This window comes from Acartia tonsa, chromosome 1 (assembly GCF_053477335.1).
Source record: "Acartia tonsa isolate MP-2025a chromosome 1, ASM5347733v1, whole genome shotgun sequence".
Taxonomy (NCBI): domain Eukaryota; kingdom Metazoa; phylum Arthropoda; class Copepoda; order Calanoida; family Acartiidae; genus Acartia; species Acartia tonsa.
Window position 1 is genome coordinate 51,182,381 of NC_137260.1, and position 21,790 is coordinate 51,204,170.

Here is a 21,790-nt window from a genome sequence, read left to right on the forward strand (position 1 = left end):
TGTTACTAGAAAGCCTATGTAAAGAAAAGAATGCAGAAAATATTCGATAATCTAAAACAAACATCAGTAAAAGAAAAGAGACGCTTTTCTTATTTTCTTTACAAAGAATATTATAGAGTATTTATCAGGTAGCCTTTTCGGTACTGGCAATCCTGAGCTAAATGAAATAGAAAATACTTCTTTGTACTTTTAATTCTATTGTACCTTAGATTCCTAACTTTACCTAATGATTCCTGAACCGTTTGGGTACACTTTAGAGAGCAGGACAAAATATTTTTTTTAAATGATATTATTATCCCATTCATCTTATTTTTGGAGTAATGATTCCTAGGACAATTATGCACTAAGCATTTCTTTATATTTCGGGCTACCGCTATTATTCTATGTTTCAATGCCTTTTCCTGAATGGTGAAAAGGTATTTCAAGATTTAAGAATTGACAAAAATGGTAGAAAATTGGAAACATAATATGAACATATTTTTCTTAAGGACAAAAATTGCTGTTTATAAAAACCATTATTCTGATTAGAATTACCATTACCTATTACTACATAAGAAAGTAACTAGTCCAAAATATATCATAAAAAAAAATATTTTTATATCCAATTTATATCCAATTTCGAATGTCTTACTCCCTGAATATCTATGTTATTTGGGGCACATTTTAAGTTTTTATAACATTATTTTTTTGTTTGCTAAATAAAATATTAAAGGTGTGTAAACTGTAAATGTTCATAAATGGATATTTTTAGGAAGCGTAGCTGCTCGACATTTATTTTTTTAAACCTAATTAGTCTTTCATAAAAATCGTGCTGTTGGTAGCAATATACGCTTTAAAATAGACAACGCACGGTTGGACCCTCAGATGTCAAAACTTTATTTTAGTGTTTGGCCAAAATGACTTTGCAATTGTATCTGTAAGTACGTCTAATAACACCCTTTGCTATTTTTAAAATCCTAGAAAATTTTTTTTGCAAGAAAATTGCATAAATTCGCAACCTTTTTTAGAACCACTACATAACTCGAGTTTTAAAACTTTTTATATACAATCCTTTTTACAAAAAATATCAATAATTACTTAAAATTAAACCTGAAAGAAAAAAAATCTCATTACACGTGTTAATTTGCATGTTTTAGGCCTTTTTTTGAGGAAAGTATAACTTCCACATTTTTGACAATAATTATATTTTTTTAACATTTCAAAGTAAAATATAATAAAACTTAAACGATTTTTCTTGAATTATCAGTTGAAAATTTCATCAAACATGCAATTTAAGTGATGAAAATTTAATAAAATCATTTTTTGAATGTTTAGAATTACCAATTTTCTACATTTAAAACAAAATGTTAACAAAATTTAAAAACATTTTAACATATAACTTCAAAAATCAATAACATTTTATAAAAAGATGTTTCAAAAAATAAATCATTAAAAGGTATTAAAATGCTTTTCAAATTACTTAAAATTAAAACGAGAACATCTTTTTACAATGTATTCTGTGTAATAGAGTTTAAATGACATGATTAGTGAATGAAATATTTCCTAAACTCATTAAGCCTTTTTGTGACTATATTAAAAATAATTTATTTTGTTTTATAGTGTTTTTTTATTCAAATATTTGACCAAATTTTCCCTACGTCAATAAAATAAAGTCAGTTTTTTACTGTTTCCAGGTTTTTCTTTATAATTATAACAATTAAATATAATATAAATCTTCATTATCTTTTATTTGAATTATCATACACATTAAAATGTAAAGTATAAGCTAGAATAGCACTTTTTTTAACGAATATTTTAATGACATTATATCAAAATAATTCCTCTTAAATATCACACAACATATGATTGGGAAGTATAGCCATTTCTTGGAGGTATAATATTTACAAAAATACCATTAATTCTGTTTTTATCAGAAGTTAAAAAAATTGAACAATTCTAAAACAATGGTTGGCTGTCTAGATATTGAGTACACTAAGACTACGGCTCTGTTCTATTGAAATAACGTTGCAAAAAGAGGGGTTCTGAAAGTAATCTACCTAATTATTTTTAAAGAACCAACAAGTACTGTCAGTATCTTTTTTCTTGTAATCTAGCAGACAATCAAATCATAACACAATTTTCATGATAAAATATTCAGGTTTCTACTTCACATTTTAAAAAATATACTGATCAATAAAATGTTCAAAATTTTACTTTGTACTAATTGAAAAAATATGTTGTAATTCTTATTTTAAAGTTACATTTTTATCCCTGACAAAATCATAGACGACTTTTAAAGGCATCTTATCTAAACTTTTTGAAGAAAAACTTAAAAACTTTAATTAAGTATTAAAACTATTTTCTTCGATTTTTCTGAAGTTATTATCGCATTCTATGGGTTTTTTATTATCATTTACTTATATCGAAAGTGCCAAACATTGTACCCTAACTTATTCATTTAATAAAAAACCAAGCGTGAACGGCAAAACTTCAAATGTATAAGCAAGAGTAGTTTCAGCTTTCAAGGATATAAAATATGAGAAATTTTGTTGGGTTGTCCATATAATCTTTTGAAAATCAGCGCAACTAATGTAAGAATATAAACAAACAAAAAATAACCCGGCCCCGTCCTTATTTTCAATTTATTTCAAAATAAAGGGTTGGGAGCTACTAAGCTCCACAACTTACTTTGAGGGAAACTGCTCTAGTTTTGTACAAGACCGTCCTTGTTTGACCTCCAAGTTATTTAAGTAAGACTGTAAATGTTCTGAAAAACATGAAGCTTCATAAATCAACTATTTCATTTTATCTCATAAAATACATATTTGAACACCATTTTATTTTTAAAGGTTTTAAGTTGTTGAATAAAGAAGTTTGTTACGTTTTGACACAAAGAAAGAAATTGAAGGTTTAAATTTATATCTCGATTGTAACAACAATTAAAATTCAGTTTCAAGATATTTTCAGGGTGGATTCATATTTGTGCATATTAATTTTAAAACTATTTTCAAAGGCAGGGACAAGAAGGTTGCTACACCATTTTAACTTGTCCATTAGAAAAAAGAAACGGCATTTATTACTCCAAATCCCATTATTTTTGAAAAACTAAATGAGGTAAAGTAACGTACCCAACTCTATAACCGCACATATGACCTTAGAAACTAGGGGATAAGCTACTTATCCCCTATTAAAGTAGAAAGATTCATTTCTAAAGATAGTCAAGGGGTTAAATCTTTCAGTAAAAAAGTATTCTAAGAAAAGAAAGTATGAATTTGAGTTAAATCACGTAAATGTTTACTTTCCACGGTTCAGTTATGGACAGAAATACGGGGGATAGGTTTATACAAGATAAACAATTCTTTCCCTATGGAAATTGCATGTCTGTAATAAGAATATTTGGGTATACCTAGTCCCTTTCGTAACATCGCACCTTATGGGGCGATTCTTCGTATTTTTCACAGTAGCTTTTCTCCTATTTCTAGCCCCTGCGGGGGGCTCTAACCCTGCAGGGCCAATTACCTAACCCTGTGGGACAATCACCTAACCCAATATAACCTAACATAACCTATTAAAAGCCATTTTAAAAATACGACAAATCGCCCCTTATGGGGCGATGTTACGATAGGGACTATTCCCGAATATTTCTACACATTTTTGCCATTGAAAGCATTTGATAGTTTAAAACTATGCATAGAAAAAAAACTTTGGATTAATGAAAACATGAATTTATCTACTACTTGCCTATCTCTGTTATTCGTGTATAATGATTGCAAAAAATAGAAAGGTGTTACAGATATGCAAGAACAAAACAAATACGAAGGTGGTAAAGACAAAAAAAAATTCTTTTCGGTCTATGAAAAGGAACAGATTGCCCTACATGTTTAAAAAATTTTACAACAATTTTCTTATTTTCTGGATAATTTAGATTACTCCTTAAAAATTGATGCAATGTTTAATACCTTGAGTAGGTATCTTGTTATTTTTTTTTATTTTAGAAAATCTTTGCTCTTTGAAAGGTAATACAAACAGAAAATGCATCATTTAATCTTTTCTTGTCTGTATGAGTGAATGAAGACGTGAAAATTCAGATTTATAAAATTAATAAGTACAGTAACGCTGATAAGTAGAAAAGCCGAAACTAGATTTAAAATGTAATAAAATTCAATACTTATTACTTATCAATATGCGTAAAAATGCAAGATATTAAAAGAATAACTGATATGAGTTAGCCATATAAAATACGTAAAATTACATATTTATTATTTACTGAAAAAAAAGGTTAGTTTTTATCATAAGTAGCGAACATAAATAATTATGCACACAAAAGCTATATTAGTACGTGAAATTAGTTTTTAAAAAAAAAAACAAGTATGTCCATAAGTAAGGAGGTAATAATAAGCTCATAATTAACACAGGTTTCGGAAGGTAAATGATTAAAATTTCAAAAGTTAATCAACATCCCACCCAAAAAAATAATATAAATTCATCCCTTAGCAATAACTAAACAATAAACACCCCTGAAAATTGTGGTACGAAAATTCCTGCTGTTTTCGAGATCTTAGCAGACATACATACAACACAAAATCATCAATTTTGCTGAAAAAATATTACTAATACTTTTAAATGGATTGTGGCTCGTTATAAGATTTGCTGAAAAATTGGAAATAATAGATCAACTATTCCAAAACGTCAAAACCCTCGCTTAAAAAAGACTTAAATTTGAAATGTATCATATTACTTCTAATATGCGTTACAAAATCATTTCACATTTGGTGAGTGCCTTGAATTTAGTGATATTAGAGAACTTTGTAAAGGTCCTTTAGATTATTATGAACTATGAAGATTATATCTACAATTAGCGCAGCAATAACGAATTGGTAAGCCCTGCTCTATTTTCACTGTGCACGCCACTGTGTCCAACCACTCAAACTTATAATATAAGAGGCTTGAAATTTAGTAGGGTATAATACAGGAATTTACTTTCTTTAAAAAAATGTAAAAAATGTAAAACAATTTCTTAAATAGTACTAAATTATACCAGTTTATCATAAAAAGAACATAAACTCAATAGATAAAAAGTAAATTTGGCTGAAGACTTACATTAAAACGCAATAAAAACTATAAAACACAGTAAATAGTCCATTACAAAGTAAATGTGATGATTATATCAGAAAAAAATGCTGCTGTTTAAGAGTATACGTCTATTCTTTTAGTTATCATGTAGGTGACGAGTTCGAATCAATTCATTTAACCTAAATTATTACAACTTTGTAGCGAGGTATGAAAATAGTACAGTTTAGACTTTGGAATGAGCAATCAAATAAGTCGTCAACTTAGCTTGCTAACATGGCACTCGGTTATTGGTCAGTTCGTTTATCCAGTAGGAAGAGAATGGATGGGGTAAAGTAGGGAATCGTTATCTTAGCCCACTGCAAGTCTCACTTTATTAGATCCTAAATGATCAAGCAACACCTTTAGTGGCCAAGACTAGTTAATTTGTGCAATTCTAAACAAACCTTTATCCTCTATTTACCTTTCCCTACATTCTTGAGAATAATGTATGAATAAATTGTGTATTTTCCTGGCAACATGCTTGGACCAGTCAGGTAAACCTGGAATCTGGCACACGATCCGCAGGATCAAGCTCCAACCAAATATCTGAAATAATAAAATACAATTAAAAATTACTAAAATGTTGATGGTGTACATTTCTTTCTCCGTTTTTTTTTTATCTCATTCTCAAATATATAAGAAAGGGCAGAGATGGGGGAGTGAATTAAATGGGAAGGGGGAGATTGTGTTGTTCTATTAATATGCTGTTCTGATTGCATGTGCAGAAGTGAATACATATTTCTAGAGTGGATGCATCTTAGTTATAAAAACTTAAAACAAAGATATCAAACCTCCATCAAAATATCATACGGAAAATTACCTTTTTACTAAAATATACAAACGGACATTTAAATTAATGTAGAGCTTTACTAATAAAATAGGTCATTGGTTAAAAAAGAATTAGGAAAAATGTTAAAGTGTGAGATGAGAAAGTTAAACAAACAAATGCAAACATTCCATAATTTAAATGTTAGATGAAAATATGTTTGTGTAAAGAAATTCTTAATTTAAGTTTTCAACACTTCATAAAGTCAACATGATAAGAAGTACTAATGTAAGTTACACTTTCATATGTAATTAGAAAGAAGATGTATCAACTTTTTTGCTTTTTATTTAAGATAGCTAGCCGGTTCTTTCAGTAAGTAGTAAATGTAAAATTTTTCATAGAATTCAGATATGCAATCGGTTTTTTTGTAGACCTCTTATTTTTTAAGTAATTTAAGTTTTTTAAAAAAATAATTAAGTCGGTTTTAAGGTACTAAAACGCAACAAAATAAAAGAAGAAAATGGCCAGTATGAACAAAAATAGTAAGATCTTTAATTTGACACCTTACTTTTAAAATTATAATGAGTAATTATTGAAAAAATCAATTTTTTTAACCTCGGTTTAATCAAAACTTTGAAGTAAAATATAATCTTCCACAGGCATAAAAAATATGGGTTCATATATAACTTTAGAATCAGAAAAATATTATGAATCCATTGTAAGCTAAATTGAAAAAGTTTTATAAAACTATAATAAAAAATATAAGTTTATTTTAAGAATCATAATTTTCGGCTTTAAAGGGTTGAACAACTTGAAAACTTGAAACTTGAAATAAACCTAAATAAATATACATACAATGTAACAGATATTTTTTAAACACAAGAAACAATAAAGCATTTTTAACTGCATAGTTTTGAAGTTTATAAACAGATTGAAGCATATTTGTTCATAATTTTTCGTTCTTTACATGTTATGTAAGTATCACTATTTTCATTGTAGTATCTATTGTATATATTCTATGAACATTATCCTTTTTTTTTGTCAATTCTATTGGTTGAGGTTTTGAGGTTAAGCTTCCCGATTAGTCAATTTTTGAGACTTGTGATTGGCTAGTTTAATAGTTACAATTAAGTGTTACCTGTAAAAAATAATACGTTAGGCCATTTTTATTATTTTTATTTTTTTACTTTTTTCAATTTTGCTTACAATGGATTCGTAATATTTTTCTGATTCTAAAGGTATATATGAACCCATATTTTTTATGCCTGTGGGAGATTATATTTTACTTTAAAGTTTTGATTAAACCGAGGTTAAAAAAATTTATTTCTTCAATAATTACTCAACAGAATTTTAAAAGTAAGTTGTCAAATTAAAGATCTTACTATTTTTGTTCATACTGGCCATTTTCTTCTTTTATTTTGTTGCGTTTTAGTACCTTAAAATCGACTTAATTATTTTTTTAAAAAACTTAAATTACTTAAAAAATAAGAGGTCTACAAAAAAAACCGATTGCATATCTTAATTCTATGAAAAATTTTACATCTACTACTTACTAAAAGAACCGGCTAGCTATCTTAAATAAAAAGCAAAAAAGATGATACACCTTCTTTAAAATATAAAATAATAATAAATTGTTAAATAACTTTGTTTTGATTGTTTTTTTCACATAATTCATGTGTATGAAATCATTCTTATTTCACCTTATTTCTAGTCTAAAAAACTAAGATCATGGAAAGAAAACGATTCTCCTATTTTGAGCCCCTGTGGGGAGCTCTAACCTTACGGGGCAATCATTAGCATTTACCTAACCTTACCTAGAAAAATCTATGAAAAGCTACTGTGAAAATACGACGAAACCCACTACTTCGTTTTCTTTCCATGATCCGAAAACTCTTATTTACTAATCTTTCAACTGTTTTTTTCTTATATTTTCTCAAGCAATAACAAAGTAAAGTATTCTTTATCCGGCAAAATTGCTTTATCTTCTAAGAGAGAAAACATTCCCTTTTAAAATAACTTCGTTTTTATGTAGGTTTTAAAGATAGGGTCCGGTCAGGCCTAACAGGGATCTCAAGTGACAATGGACAATAGATTGATAAATTTCCAAAATGATGATAAACAATAATACCCTGTTGTAGATTACAATTCATTGATAGAAAAGGTTAGAACCAAGCTAATATAGGTACAAATTTTACGTTTTAAGCCAATAAATAAGATTAAGGGGTTATAGAATTTTAAGTACCAGTCAAATGTTCCCTCCCTCCCTTGTAATAGATGAGTGCTTAAGCAAAATATAATATAAGAGGGTGGTGTGGGGGAAGCGTTATTGGTTCTCTACTTGCAGACTAAAGGATGTTGCACTAACTTCTTTTATCAGTTTTTTTTCAGATTTTGAACAAAGGTTAAAGTATTATGTAAATATCTTTCATGTACGCAGCTCAGTGAAAAGGGAAAAATGATAACGCTATTCGGAAAATGTAATTTACTCTGTAAGTAAGTTGATCATGACCATTTATTTTACTTATTATTTTAATAAAATCAATTTTAATTTCTTTTCTTTGCTTACAGGGGGGGGGGGGCTTGTGATAAATTATATCAGTACCAATGTTTATATACATAATCTCTCATTTTTTGGCCTGTTGGCTAGAAAACTAGATTGGTTTGCATAATCTTTTTGACAAATAATTTTAATGAACTGATTGGGACAGCAATTTATCATCTATTGTCTTTTCCCCTAAAGTACCTTACTTTATATACCTTAACTTAATTTAAAATATTAATAATAGTTTAGTTTAGTTGAATGAAAAACCTATACAAAACCTATACTTTTCCCTTTTCTGCTGAAGCAGCTACTTATAATCCTGAACAATAGAGGGCAACTTGATGAAAAGAGACGTATTCATGTATTGAATCATGATAAAGCTATTTCAGAGGCCAATTACGTGGAATACATCAAATGAAAATCAGGGCTCGGCAGCCGTAGCCTCCTTATAAAAAATGCACTGCAACATAAGCCGCATAATTCAGGCCTAACCAAAGAATTTAAGTGGCCAAAATAGATGCATATCACTTATGCCTTGTATAAGCCGCAAATAAAAAAAAATAGCTAAACCATACTGTACTGATAATATGCAGTTGCCAGCCCTGGTATAAATCCTTTAATATGCTATTAAGCATAAAGGAATAATAAAATAACAACATCCTTTAAATAAAAACTGTTTAGGCTCATTGTTAGTTATTGTGGGTTTGTCTATTATGGTCAAATTGTATGAAACAAGGATGACAACATCCATGTAGCGTGCCTTAGAATTAATACCTTGGGAGAATAATTCAATATTATCTCTTTGATTACAAACAATACTGTCTATAAAACTAGTACCATAGAAAAATATTAACATTCCACAAAATAGCTACAAATGTAAGAAGTAAATTGTAATTTTTTAAGAAACTATAACTAAATATATATTCTTTACTCAGTTAGAAGCACATTTTAGTAGTTTAAATATTTTAAATCAAAATGTATTTCTTGATATTGACAGGGTATTTATATCTTTTTGAAATCCCTTTCAGATACCTTGCCATGGTTGGTTGTGTCCTTGCGTTCAAATTATTGAATACTTTTTTACTCAGCCTGTGATTACAGAAGCTGTATAAGTGGCTGACCACAACTAGTATGTGTCTGTCACACAGACAGGATTAGTAAGGGATGTAGCATTAAATAAGGGATTATACACAAAATCCCTTTAACTGCTAGTTAGAGGCAAAAATAACACCCAAAAACGGAAAAGATGTGTATCGGACCTCCTGAGTTTTCATGGACAGGTAGACCGAACCATAGCAGCGTCTCGGATAACAGTCTCTTACATGCGAGATAACACCCAACGACAAAGGTTTTTAGAAAAGAATCTTATATAGATAAAGGAGAGGAAAGTTAGGATTTCTTTTCTTGAATCTCCACCTCTACACTTTTATGTTCAGATATTTGGGGAATTTTATGAAGCTCCTTGCCCTAAAAACCCACATTCAAAAAAATAGGTATTGTAGGGATTACAAACAGTCCACTTACAATTTAAGGGATGAGTTACGGATTATGAATTTAAGGATAAAGGTGGTATTGAAAGTTGTGCTAGACACCTTTTATTCAAGCTAGGCTTTACACGAAATAAACCAAGCATAGCTACTCTACAAATTGATTAGTTATTGTTACCATGCGTCATAGGCAAAGCCATGGTACTTTTCAGTCAATCGCAATAATAATTATCTGTATTTAACCATTTTATTTGTGCATTCTTTACTTCTTTGAGAACAATTTTAACTGACAAAAAAAGGACTAAATATTGTTAAAGTATTTTCTGTTAAAGAAAAAATCTGTCACCACCTAATATAAATTAGCATAAAGACTTTGATTACATATGTATGTACTCTTACACAAAGTAATGATCACGACATCAATAAAGAAACAAGGATGATCATATCAAAAGTAGGCATATACTAAGCTGATTTAAATGCCGTTAAGGACTGTCTATACGGCTTTATCAAATTTAAGGCACAAATTGGAAAAAATCTTTATATTATGATACTGGCATACAATTCAGACTAATAATATAAACTAAGGACACAGGCGACTAATGGGCAAGACAAATTTATAGATATGCTACGCTTCCATTATGTTATGAAATATTTCAGGGATCGGAAGCCTCACGTAAGCCGCGCATAAGCCTCAGTTTTAAACCTGCTTGTGAGCAGAAAAAAAAATTTCAGAAAGAAGGATTGTCTGCTAAAGAGCCGTTTTATACATCCAGCTGAATTTTATAGTGATAAAATCACGATTTCACTGAGGCTTACACGCGGCTTACGTGAGGCTTCCGATCCCTGAAATATTTAACACTAGATTTGCTCTAAACTAGTGGCATGGGCGACTAGAAGTCAAACTGACGGACAAGAATATTTATAGAGATGCTACGCTTGCATAATGTTATGAAATATTTAACACTAGATTTGCTCTAGAACTAATGACATGGGCGACTAGAAGTCAGACAAACTATACGGTAAATTCTTGACACCTTTTTCTTAGCGGCGAAGCTCTTCTAAACTTTATAATGTTTGTAAAAACTTAACATTAGAGAATCTGTTTAATCCAACCCTCCATTTTTCTAGAGTTAGCCTGACTTAAAATCAATTAAGCTATGATAAAATTTTAGCAATACAGTTGTTCTAAACTACAATATCACTTTTCTGTAATTTCCAGCTTAAAGAAAAGTAAATTTGCACTCCAATTTAGGTTTGCCATCTATATCTTTTCGCTATCATGCTTTTTAATAGCTTTTAACTATTTATCGTTTATGTCTTTTTGACGTAGGTGCATTACAAACAGACAAACTATCAGTATTTTGTTTTTAAACCCCACTTCTTTGCATTTAAATGCCCCTGCTCTGTTATAATATTTTGCAAAAAAATGTATAATATCTAATAATGCAAAAAAAGTTTTAGGGGGGCAATTTCCGTCATATAAACCCTAAAATGTATGTATACATGTTTAAGTATAAAGCTACCCTTACAACTACTGTGCATCTTTATAAAGAAGAGATTTTTAAAAATAGACAGCTTTTTATTTAAATATTCTTTTTATACAGAAAGATCTTGCTATACGCTGAACTGATATTTACAGTGTTGATTATCATAGGTTCTGGAAAGATATATAATTATTTTGGGGTAGGTTATAAACACCCTCCCAGACTTTTTTTTTTTTTTACCTTAACAGTCTATTTATTTAGTCTATTGTGCCAAACCATGTTGCTTTTATGGTAATTCTAACAGCCCAAAGGTATACACAAAAAGGATGGCTACGCTCAAAAGTGGCGAAGTGAACAAAACCAAATATAAAATGCGTGTCCTTTATATCTAGTATCAATCTATTAACTTTCATCATTCTTTCAATTCCTTCATAGAATGAATCAAATCTTTAGTTGATTATAAATATAAGATAATGTATAATCTGTAAAATGGTTACTAGTTTCTTCGCCCCTAGCCTCTAAGTTTGTGCAGGGAACACCAAGAAAAAAGCCTTAAACATTAAGAAGCTTTCCTAAAAAAAAACAACCATTTCAGACCAACTAAATAACCTTACTACTTTATATTATAGGGTTTAAAGACCGATCAACCAACCAACTGAACTTGAATAAAATTAAGGTAGACTCACAACACAAAATTGCCTGTTACGAACACATGTTAGTAACCCAACCAATCAAATTATTAACAGCCATGCCGAATTAAATTAAAATTTGGCGCAAAAGCATTTTTGTTTACCTACAACATTTTAATTTTAAGCTTTTGATAAATTATTTTTACAAAATAGTGTCATAAAACTACCTAAATTTGACTAAGCTTCTCCCCTCAAGAGTGCTTTTTTCAGAAGAAGGGTGGCTAAGACTAACATAAAGAATTATCTTTTTACATTTTTGTCTTCCAATTAGCAGAAAAATATAATAGTTTTTTTCAATGTGGTAAGCAAAAGCAAATCTTTATAGTAAGGCCTATTAATGGGATTATCAATTATTAAAGGGATAAAGTTAACACAAATTACATATTTCTGTTTCTTTTCTTTAGTCTTTTGGAAGTTATCGTTCTCAAGGAAAGGGAATGTGATTCTGACAAACAATTCTAAGTAAAAATTTTCCCCCAACCCCTTCTCTTTTTTCTCCCCCTTCTCACCCACTTCCCTTAAAGCTACACAAAAAAAACAAGTTTTACTCCAACTTCACTCCAACAAAATATTTAATTTTCGGCAATTTCAAATGGAATTAATTAGATGAATAGCAGTCCCTAATCGTTCTAAAAAGTAAAACTAAAATTTATAATGATATGTTTTTAATTGCATTCTGAGATATATTACTTTAAGCAGAATGTTTACAGGCGGCGAACAACAAATTGTAAAAAACTGGATTATAATGCATTACTACAATTTTCTGCTATTATCAATTTTCTCTGGTCAATTAGCAGTTTTATCAAGAGTAGTATGTGCAAAAATGTTTGTGAATACTCTTGTGAATCATATAACAGGCAAGGGCTAAAAATTCTTTAAAATTTGAATTACTTAATGATAAGATTCAAATATATTTAAGATTTTTTGGCAATAAAACTGATTTTAAATGATTTTTAAGGTAAAGAATACAAACATTAATATCAGCAAATCTCAAAGGACGAAAAATGCAAATGTTAAATGGTAGTTAATGAACAATATCTATTCATATAATGAAAATAATATATAACTAAAAACCTCGCATATGACCCTAATATGTAAATATGTTTGGTTTAATTGTAATAATAACTAAGTTTACCTTACTAACATGTTGAAATCCATCATGTAGAGTTGGTTGAATACAATGCTCACAAAGCTCAAACAGGGTAAAGGGGGCCAACCCCTCCTCATCCATCCCTTCAGGTGAACCTCCATACGGGCCCTGAAAATAATTAAAATTAGATGTCGTTGTGTTGAAAATGTATATTGATGAGTTACAAACTTAGGCGTAGTTTGAAGTTGGCGTATGAGGCACACTACCTCAATGTGCCTAGTTAAGCACTGAAATCCGATAAATTCCAAAATGAGTGGAGTGTGGAGTTTTTGTTTATTTGTTCATTACTTTAGATCTTGTTAGGTTAGGTTATGATGGATACTGGATTAGGCACCACAGGTATATGACCAGCAGGGGTCAGGATAAAAAATATAAACGGGTGGGGGGTGGTGGTAGGACTAAAGTGCTCGATAGGACTTTTAAAGGAAAACACTAATTATAAAACACATGTAGCTTTTCTTCCAGTTTCTAGGAACTTAGCTTTGGTAAAGGAGACTGACCAAAAAAACCATAAGGTGCCACTAAAAAAAGCTGGATTGGACAAGCCATTTACGAGATTTTATATAATATGACACAAAACTAATTTTTATTATATTCTAGATATAAGCAATGGAAAAAATACATATAACAACTGTTAAAGTATTGTCCGAAAAAAATAACTACATTTAAAACACAGTTATACAAAATTACATAAAGTTATGTTTTCATATAAAATATGTAAAAAAAAACCTAACTAATTGCATATCATTACATCAAATAGAAAAATGAAACACTTTTGAATTCATAATACTATGTAATAAACCAATTTTAAAGCCAACCTCTGTACGTGGATTGTCAAACGCAAACTTATGATGAGCTTCACAGCAAAGGAGAACCATATTGGTCCAGCGGTTAGTAAGATCCTTAAGTACAAACACAAAGCCAGATGGACATCCTGTTATTTTAATGTATGGAGTTTTTTGCGAGTTTGATTTTATTTTTATACGTTTTTAAGACAAGCTCGTAACATAAAAATTGTCAGCTGCTTTTTATAATTGGCAGCAAATTATGCATTACAGCTGCTACTGATTTCGGCGGCTTCAGCGGCTTCTTCCGCGGCTGTTGTTACTTGGCCTTGAGTATGCATTCAGAACTTGATCAGGACAATGGTCATTTTGGCCAAGTTACAGACCTTTTTATTTCTTATTATATCAACAAGAACGACATCATTCAAGAAAGCGAAGACGAAAAGCAGCAAGGATTGTAAAATTATAGAAATTACTAAACAATTCTTATAATAAAGTAACAGGATGTTTGTGTGTTTGTACCGAAGTATCACGCTAACCGCTAAACCGATATAGTTCTCCTTTACCATGTACCTTCTCATAGGTACTGGGAAGATTATAATTATTTTGGGGGAGGGTACCACTATATGACCTCCATTATAAGAGTGCCGAAACTTTTATCATTTTAAAACTTCAATTTAAAAGGAGAGCGACTTTCCCCCTTACCCTCCCCCACCGCAAGGGCCCCAAGTGAAAATATTTTTTTAATGTTTTCAGTTTTAAATCATAGGAAAATCCTACTTCACCAAAGCTGTAAGACGTAAGAGGAAGGGCTGTAAGAACGGACAAGTCGAAGATGTACAAAAGCTTTTTTCTAAAAATTATGCACTGATTATAAAAAGCTGGTGCACGCACACGCAAGCACGCGCGCACACCAATTATACAGTAAATGTTTAAACTTGTTAAATAGTAATAACATTAATAATCTGACCGACAATTATTGCATTTTTAAGGCAAAAATTGGAAAATTTTAAATTGCAAAATTCCATTTTGCCATTATGCACATTATGCATGTGTGTTAAGATTTAAAGAAAAGTAAATGATCAAAATTATAGATTTAAGATTAAAAGAATGTTGGTTCAAAACCAAAATTGTTGTAATCAAAATCGATTTTTAGACACAAAATTAAAATCTAGTTCTCATTAATCATCTAATTTTGAAAATTTAAAAACATAAACACACGAAAAATGGTAATTTATAAAAACTTATTGTTTTTTTTTTTATCTAAAACTTTTTTAGTTGCTACTTAAGGATACCGATATCTCCCTTCTATCGCTATCTAAAGTTTTATTTCAATGTTATCCTTATTTCACTTTACTTATCTATCCCTTAAATTTGCTTTAAATGCGTACAATAAAGAATGCTTGTGCGTCTGTTAGAGTTTTTAAGAATGCGCAAAAATAAGGACCAAGGATAAAGGAATAACTAAAAACTTAATCGTTTAATCATTCCCCATATAAGTATAATGGGTGACTTATCAATGTTAGTTTTATCATAATGAATTTGAAATTCAATAAAAATTTGAGGGTTAAGCAAAAAAAAACAGACAGAGCTTTCATGAGACAGAGGCCCCAAATAAAAATGTACTTGAATAATCTTTAAATGGCTATAGAAATTCCACTAAAAAATGACATAAAACCTGCAAGTAATAAAAAGTTGAATGATCAATTAATCAATCGATTTCACGTGTTTGTTTTGATAGTACGCAATATAGGATAGGTAGTGAATTCCAAGACATGTAATCTATCTATCCCTAAATCTGTGGGAAAAAAATGAGTACTCAATGAACATATTAAAGGACATTCTAAATTAGCAAAATTTGTGTGCACCGAAAAAAAACATAGGTATATATTTTTTACACTGAAAAGCTATCCATTATATAAGAATAAACCTTGATAAAAAAAGTTTCACTATTTCACAACAGTTTAAAAGATGCATTTTTTTATTGGTGATGTGCATTGAAATGTATTTTGAAGCATAATAATGGCTGGCACCCTAATAATAATTCTCTATGCATTTTATCTCTAATAGAAATTGAGTGTGCAAAGCATAATATCTTGGCAATATCCTTTAATAATTCATTTGAGCCAAAAAAGACCAACCACCTTTTAATTGAAGAATCAATTAGGCATTTATTTAGAGGCTTGGAAGATATCATTGAACTTAACGAGCTAGTAATTTTTCTTATTGAAAATCTACTTGTGGGCATCATTGCAAACATATAACCTACGGACAGGTAAAATTTTAGTAAACCAGTTATCTCTATTAACTTACGACTATCACATATTTAACCACAATTAACTTTATGCAAAAAGTGGCCGATAAATTGATGTACGTCCCCAACGATGAAACATATATTTACTTATTCTGTAGATTACAGTTAATGGTTCTAACGTTTGAACACTTTATGTTACAGCCAATTAGAATTTACTTATTCTCCTTTGTTGTTAAGCCAAAGAATATGAAAACGCTATTATAAAACTTTAGGGACTAGTGTAATAAACAGCCCATTGTCCCTCTCTCTCTGGAGAAATCCAGAGGTTCGAAAAAATTTCCTAGGAAACTAAGCATGCAATATAAATGTGTGGCTCGTGACTTTGCCTGCCAGGAGCTTGCAAGCAGTGCACAAAATTATAATTTCAATCAAATTGATTATCAAAGAAATTAGCTAGTTAAATACAAATATATAAGAAACACGAGAGCGGTGGTAGGTATTGTTTGTTTGTATGTTGGTAAAAATATTTATGTGTGTGTTTTACAGTAAAGCAAAGCAAACATTTTCCTTCACGTTCTATGACTGTTAAATATCAAACAATTTAAGATTATTTGTTTTGGTTTAGAAAGTGCACAATTCGAAAATAATAATAAAATTTAAAAGCAACAAATAGTAGTAATTCATCACACAAATAAAAATTGGTATGACCAATAGAATATTTTTTTATAGAATTCAAAATATTTTCATTTGCCCAACTTTTATGCGATATGCTTTTATTTTGAAAAGAAAATTTCATTTATTAATTTTGTAATTATATTTGGTAATTATTATTAATGAAATGTATATATTAAGAAAGACAATCATATTCATCCACCCTACTATTATGTGATTATTATTTGGTTTCTACTAATGTAAATCGGAAATGAAAACAGCTTGTGAGACAATCCATCAAAATCTTAATACTCAGGGATATAGGGATGGTACATTGGATATAAACTTCCTTGTTTTCATGTACTTTTATTATAAGAGTGCAATTTTAAAAGGTTTTTTTCAGGTTTAAGTGGATTATTTTCAAAATTGAAAATCTTATTTTATCAGAAATACAATGTAGATTATACCTAATCGTACTTTACACTCAAAAACAAAAATTAAGTGAATATAGTCAAAGAGGCAAACAAAATGACATGATTGACCTAAGAAGTAGCATTCATAGTAAAAATTGAAGTATTTTTAGGCAAGCCAACACAAAGCTTATCATATATGATAACTTTGGTTTTACACCAGATCTTCATGTTCTCTAATAAAGTTAAACATGGAGTGGGCTAAAATAACGATTACCAACTACCACACCCTTTACTCCTACTGGATTAACGAACTAAACAATAAACGATTTCCATGTTAGAAAGTTAAATTGACGACAATTTCCCCCTCGACATAATATCTACGCATATTCTACATCAATTGACGACTTTATACTATATAGTTAAATCATATTTTGATCCGTTAATCCCTGAAAAGAAGAGAAAGAAAGGGAGGTGAGAAGATAAAACGGATGAAGGGACAGTTTCTCATGAAGATAGAAATCATCAACTTTCAGGGATTAACGGATATCAAAATATGCAAAACTAAACTCTAAAAAAAATAACTAATGACATGTTTGAAGATTGTTACCGCGATAGTAATATCCAATTATAGAAAGTAGTAAGGTTTTTCGTATATAGCTGAATTTCTTACAAGGGGAAGTTTCACATAGGCTATTTTTATTTTAGATTTAATTCTTGGGATGGTTTTAGGCTATTCTACTTCCCTTTCAACATAAGCCCCTAAATTTTAGGGAAGCAGAAACTCCTTTTATTATAAAACAGGAAATAATGGCTTCAAATAGGGGATAGTAAATAGTATTTATATATGATTCTCAAAAAAAATCAAAAATGAAATAGATGTAAGTAGAGAATCAAATTAATTCTTTTAGTATTATTTTTAGCAGATTTGCTGAAAACCTTTAACAATGTTAGTCATAATTGTTTTTACCCAAGTTACTTTTGTATATTTTCCTGACAAATGCCATCTTAAAAAGGATGTCTCCTTAAGTAACAAATTACAAGAAAATAACAATAATCTCACAATAATCTGTCTGTCTGTCTGTATATGTCTGTCTGTATCTGTCACACTCACACTAATTTCATGATCGACAAGTTAATTATTTTTGTGGTTTCTAATTGTAATATTTTATTTAACAATTAGGATGTATGTAATTAAATTAATCAAATTTATTTGAATGTAATTGTTTGACGTTTTTACTCATAGATAATTATAGAATAGTAATCAGGTAGATAATCCTGCCATTTATTTTAAAAATAATTTACAACTTGTTTTCCTTAAAATTAAGTCTGGCCATTTTTCTGCAAAATGGCAGTTACAAATTTTAAAATGCTTTATTAAAATTATTAAACTTAATTTTACTTGTTTTGACCAAAAACACGATGATTAGGAAGTGTTTTACACACTTGAACTAATTTTTACAAAATTGTGCAAAAAATAACCTTTTTAAATTTAGCCTTGAAAATGAAGTTTTTAACTTAATTGGAATGCTTAAACATTTCCGCTCATAATACATGCAAATTTATTTTTAAATGCAAAATATATTTTAGTTCTTTTTTAGAGATACTTCCATAAGAAGCATTTAGTAAAAGTTCGCAAAACTAAAGATTAACAATGATTAGAATTATGTTAATGAAATTTTATGCATAATTTTAATCATATAAATAAGGATATAGTCTAGATATATGTTTAAAGTTCAAAAAAGGTCATCGTTTTGAGGATTATACCGGATTTTCAGTGAGTAAATTAATCAGTTTTTTATGTGATTACCTAAATATAACCAACACCACTCATAATATACAAAAACATATAAATTATTATTAGTATTGGTTATTATACTAAATTGTCAAATACTCTGTATAAAATTAACTTTTTTTTGTATAATATCAAACTAAGAGGCTTTCTTGGCCACAAAAACCCTCCCCATACCCATTTTATGAAATAAAAAAAAAACTAATTTACATCCCATGCCAGGTGGGGGGATCTAACTATGAGAGGCCTAACTCTACGGAACTCTACCTAAAATAACATAAAAACATGTTTTCCAAAAAGTTACTTCGTGGTCCAGATGCAATATGAGGGAAACCGTCAAAACAATAAGCCATTAAATAAATTAGGCACTGTTATTTTTTTTTTTGTAAGAAAGTCTCGGAAAAACGTAATGGGATGATTTAAATGAAAGAATATGAAATTATATAAAATTGTAGGCCTAAAATTTTCATTGTGTTTCATATGTATCTTTACACTGTACAGTTTAAATAGTAAACAAGAACATGTGTGTTTGAAAATAAACATAAAACCAGTATGGTTTCGAAACCTATTAATATCTGATGGATTAGAACTGGTTCTTCGCCATGCAAAAAAAAATCATAAATATTATATATATTTTGTTAGACCGGTGCTAACAAACTGTTTTGTCTTTTTTATTTTATTATCAGCGGAAAGGAAATTTTTCCTAGAAAATTTTGTGAGTGAAATCGAATTATGATTTGATCATTTGATTGTCTGAGTGAGTAAATATGTATGTAAGTTTTTATGTGTGAATGTGTGTGTGTGTTATAGTGTATTAATGATAGGCCTAATTCGATCTCTCTTTCTCTTTATCCTTCTTTCTCTCTATAAAATCGTCCTCCTTCTTCCTTTTAAGTAACGAAGCTTCTCTACAATTAACATTACTTGAAAATATATATTTGTCTTAACCTGAATTTGTGTGCTTGTGTGTGTTTAAAGATCTCCTCAGAAACCACAGAACCGATAGGCATCTCATTTTTAAAATTGTATTTTCTCATTTTTTAAAATTGTATTTAGATTGTTTGTATTATTTATAAGCTTTTACACTAAAGATCTCATTTTTGACTTCAAAGCTATGCTACTATTTGCCGTGAACGTTCTTGTTTCCATTTCAACGTTTCATTTCAACATTTGACGGTTTGAAATGTTAAAGTATAAAATTGTATAGACGACTCTTTATTATCAGACAGGGATAGATTATTGACGTAAAAAATAACCTAAGATTATTTTTCCTTCTTATTTACTAAGTATATTTGCGATTACTTTTATTTAATGAAATCTTCCCATTTTTAACATTTACAAAACGGCCTGCTTTATTGCATCAAGATCCATGACAGATCTATATAGGAAATAAACGTATATAAATGAGCTCGAGTCTTCCAATAGTAAAGTATTTAAAACTCATAGTGCTCCAATAATCCTCATTAAACTCTCATTGACCAAAGCGATAAGACCTTTATTCTATTTGTTTATGGAATGAATTAAGTTTTTCACTTCATATAGATATTTAAATTACATTGAAGTATTTAATCCTTTTTTCATAAATAAAAAATATACGTTCATAATAGAGTAAATCTAAGAAAACTGTATTTTAAAAGAATTCGATTGTGGCGACACCTCCTTTGAGTTAAAATATTAAAACTAAAATTTTAATCATATTAACCCTTTGGTGATGGTAATGTGAAAAAAATATAAATGAAAAAATCTTTTTAAAATCATTTAAATTAATAAATATTTACTTCTATCTTTTAGATAGTAATGACGAGGGAGGAAAATTAATTTATTGAGAAATAGATAAATAGATATGTACTTATAGAAAACTAGCAAATAGCGATATAGTTATATTGAGCCAACTCTAGTATTTTATATTTGCCATCTACTTAACATAATTTTACGTACAGAAAATATAAAAATAATACTAAAATATTCGCGATTGTCTTATCTCTTCGTCCCTGTTTTACAACAGTGGTGATTTGCAAATATAGATTAGTCCATAGTTTCAAAATTATATGGATTTTTCTTGGAAGTTGTAAAACGTTAATTTTTCTCTCAATGGTTATAGGATATGGTTTTTCCTAACTGACACCCCTTTAAATTTTTTGTATTCAACAGAAAAATTTAAATATTGGTTAAATGCCTGAAAATACGTTATTGAAAATACTTTAGGAAGTTTATTTGTCCTTTAAGATCTCTGTAATAGCAGTGACAAGTAACGGGATTAATGACCAAAATTTTTTTTTTAAAACTAATTTTAAGTAATTGAATTTTAAGTTTTTTATCTCTGATTTTCTACTTTATAGTATGTAACAATATTTTGTCAATGTTTTTTTTATCTAATTAAACTTCCTCATAAATGATTAGAAAAGGTTGTAATAGTAATTAGTATCACATTTTAAATCTTTTTAGTTCAGATTCTACTCTACAATTCAGATGTTTTGCCTTGGGAATAGGGGACATTGAATTGTAGTTTATACCGGTCCCCAAAGTTTTATAGATTCGTTCTCTTACTAGTTGGCTTAAAAACTTTGTAGACTTTTATAAAATTATGTTTCAATATCAAGGGTTGTACAGATTAGAAGTGTCCAAACTATTCCGCCAATAATTAAAATCTACATAAGGAATAATTTTGATAGAAATCAACCTTGTTACA

General features: G+C 29.2%; 1 protein-coding gene across 1 annotated transcript in view; it reads right to left on the reverse strand.

Moving 5' to 3' along the window:
- por (Protein-serine O-palmitoleoyltransferase por) overlaps window positions 1–21,790 on the reverse strand; it is a 174,587-nt gene that overhangs the window by 75,008 nt on the left and 77,789 nt on the right. Inside the window, exons 4-5 of the mRNA XM_080165882.1 lie at window positions 13,195–13,317; window positions 5,561–5,637 (exon numbers count right to left, since the gene is read on the reverse strand). Coding sequence (XP_080022008.1) covers window positions 5,561–5,637; window positions 13,195–13,317 — 200 coding nt within the window. The remainder of the gene's footprint in view (window positions 1–5,560; window positions 5,638–13,194; window positions 13,318–21,790) is intronic.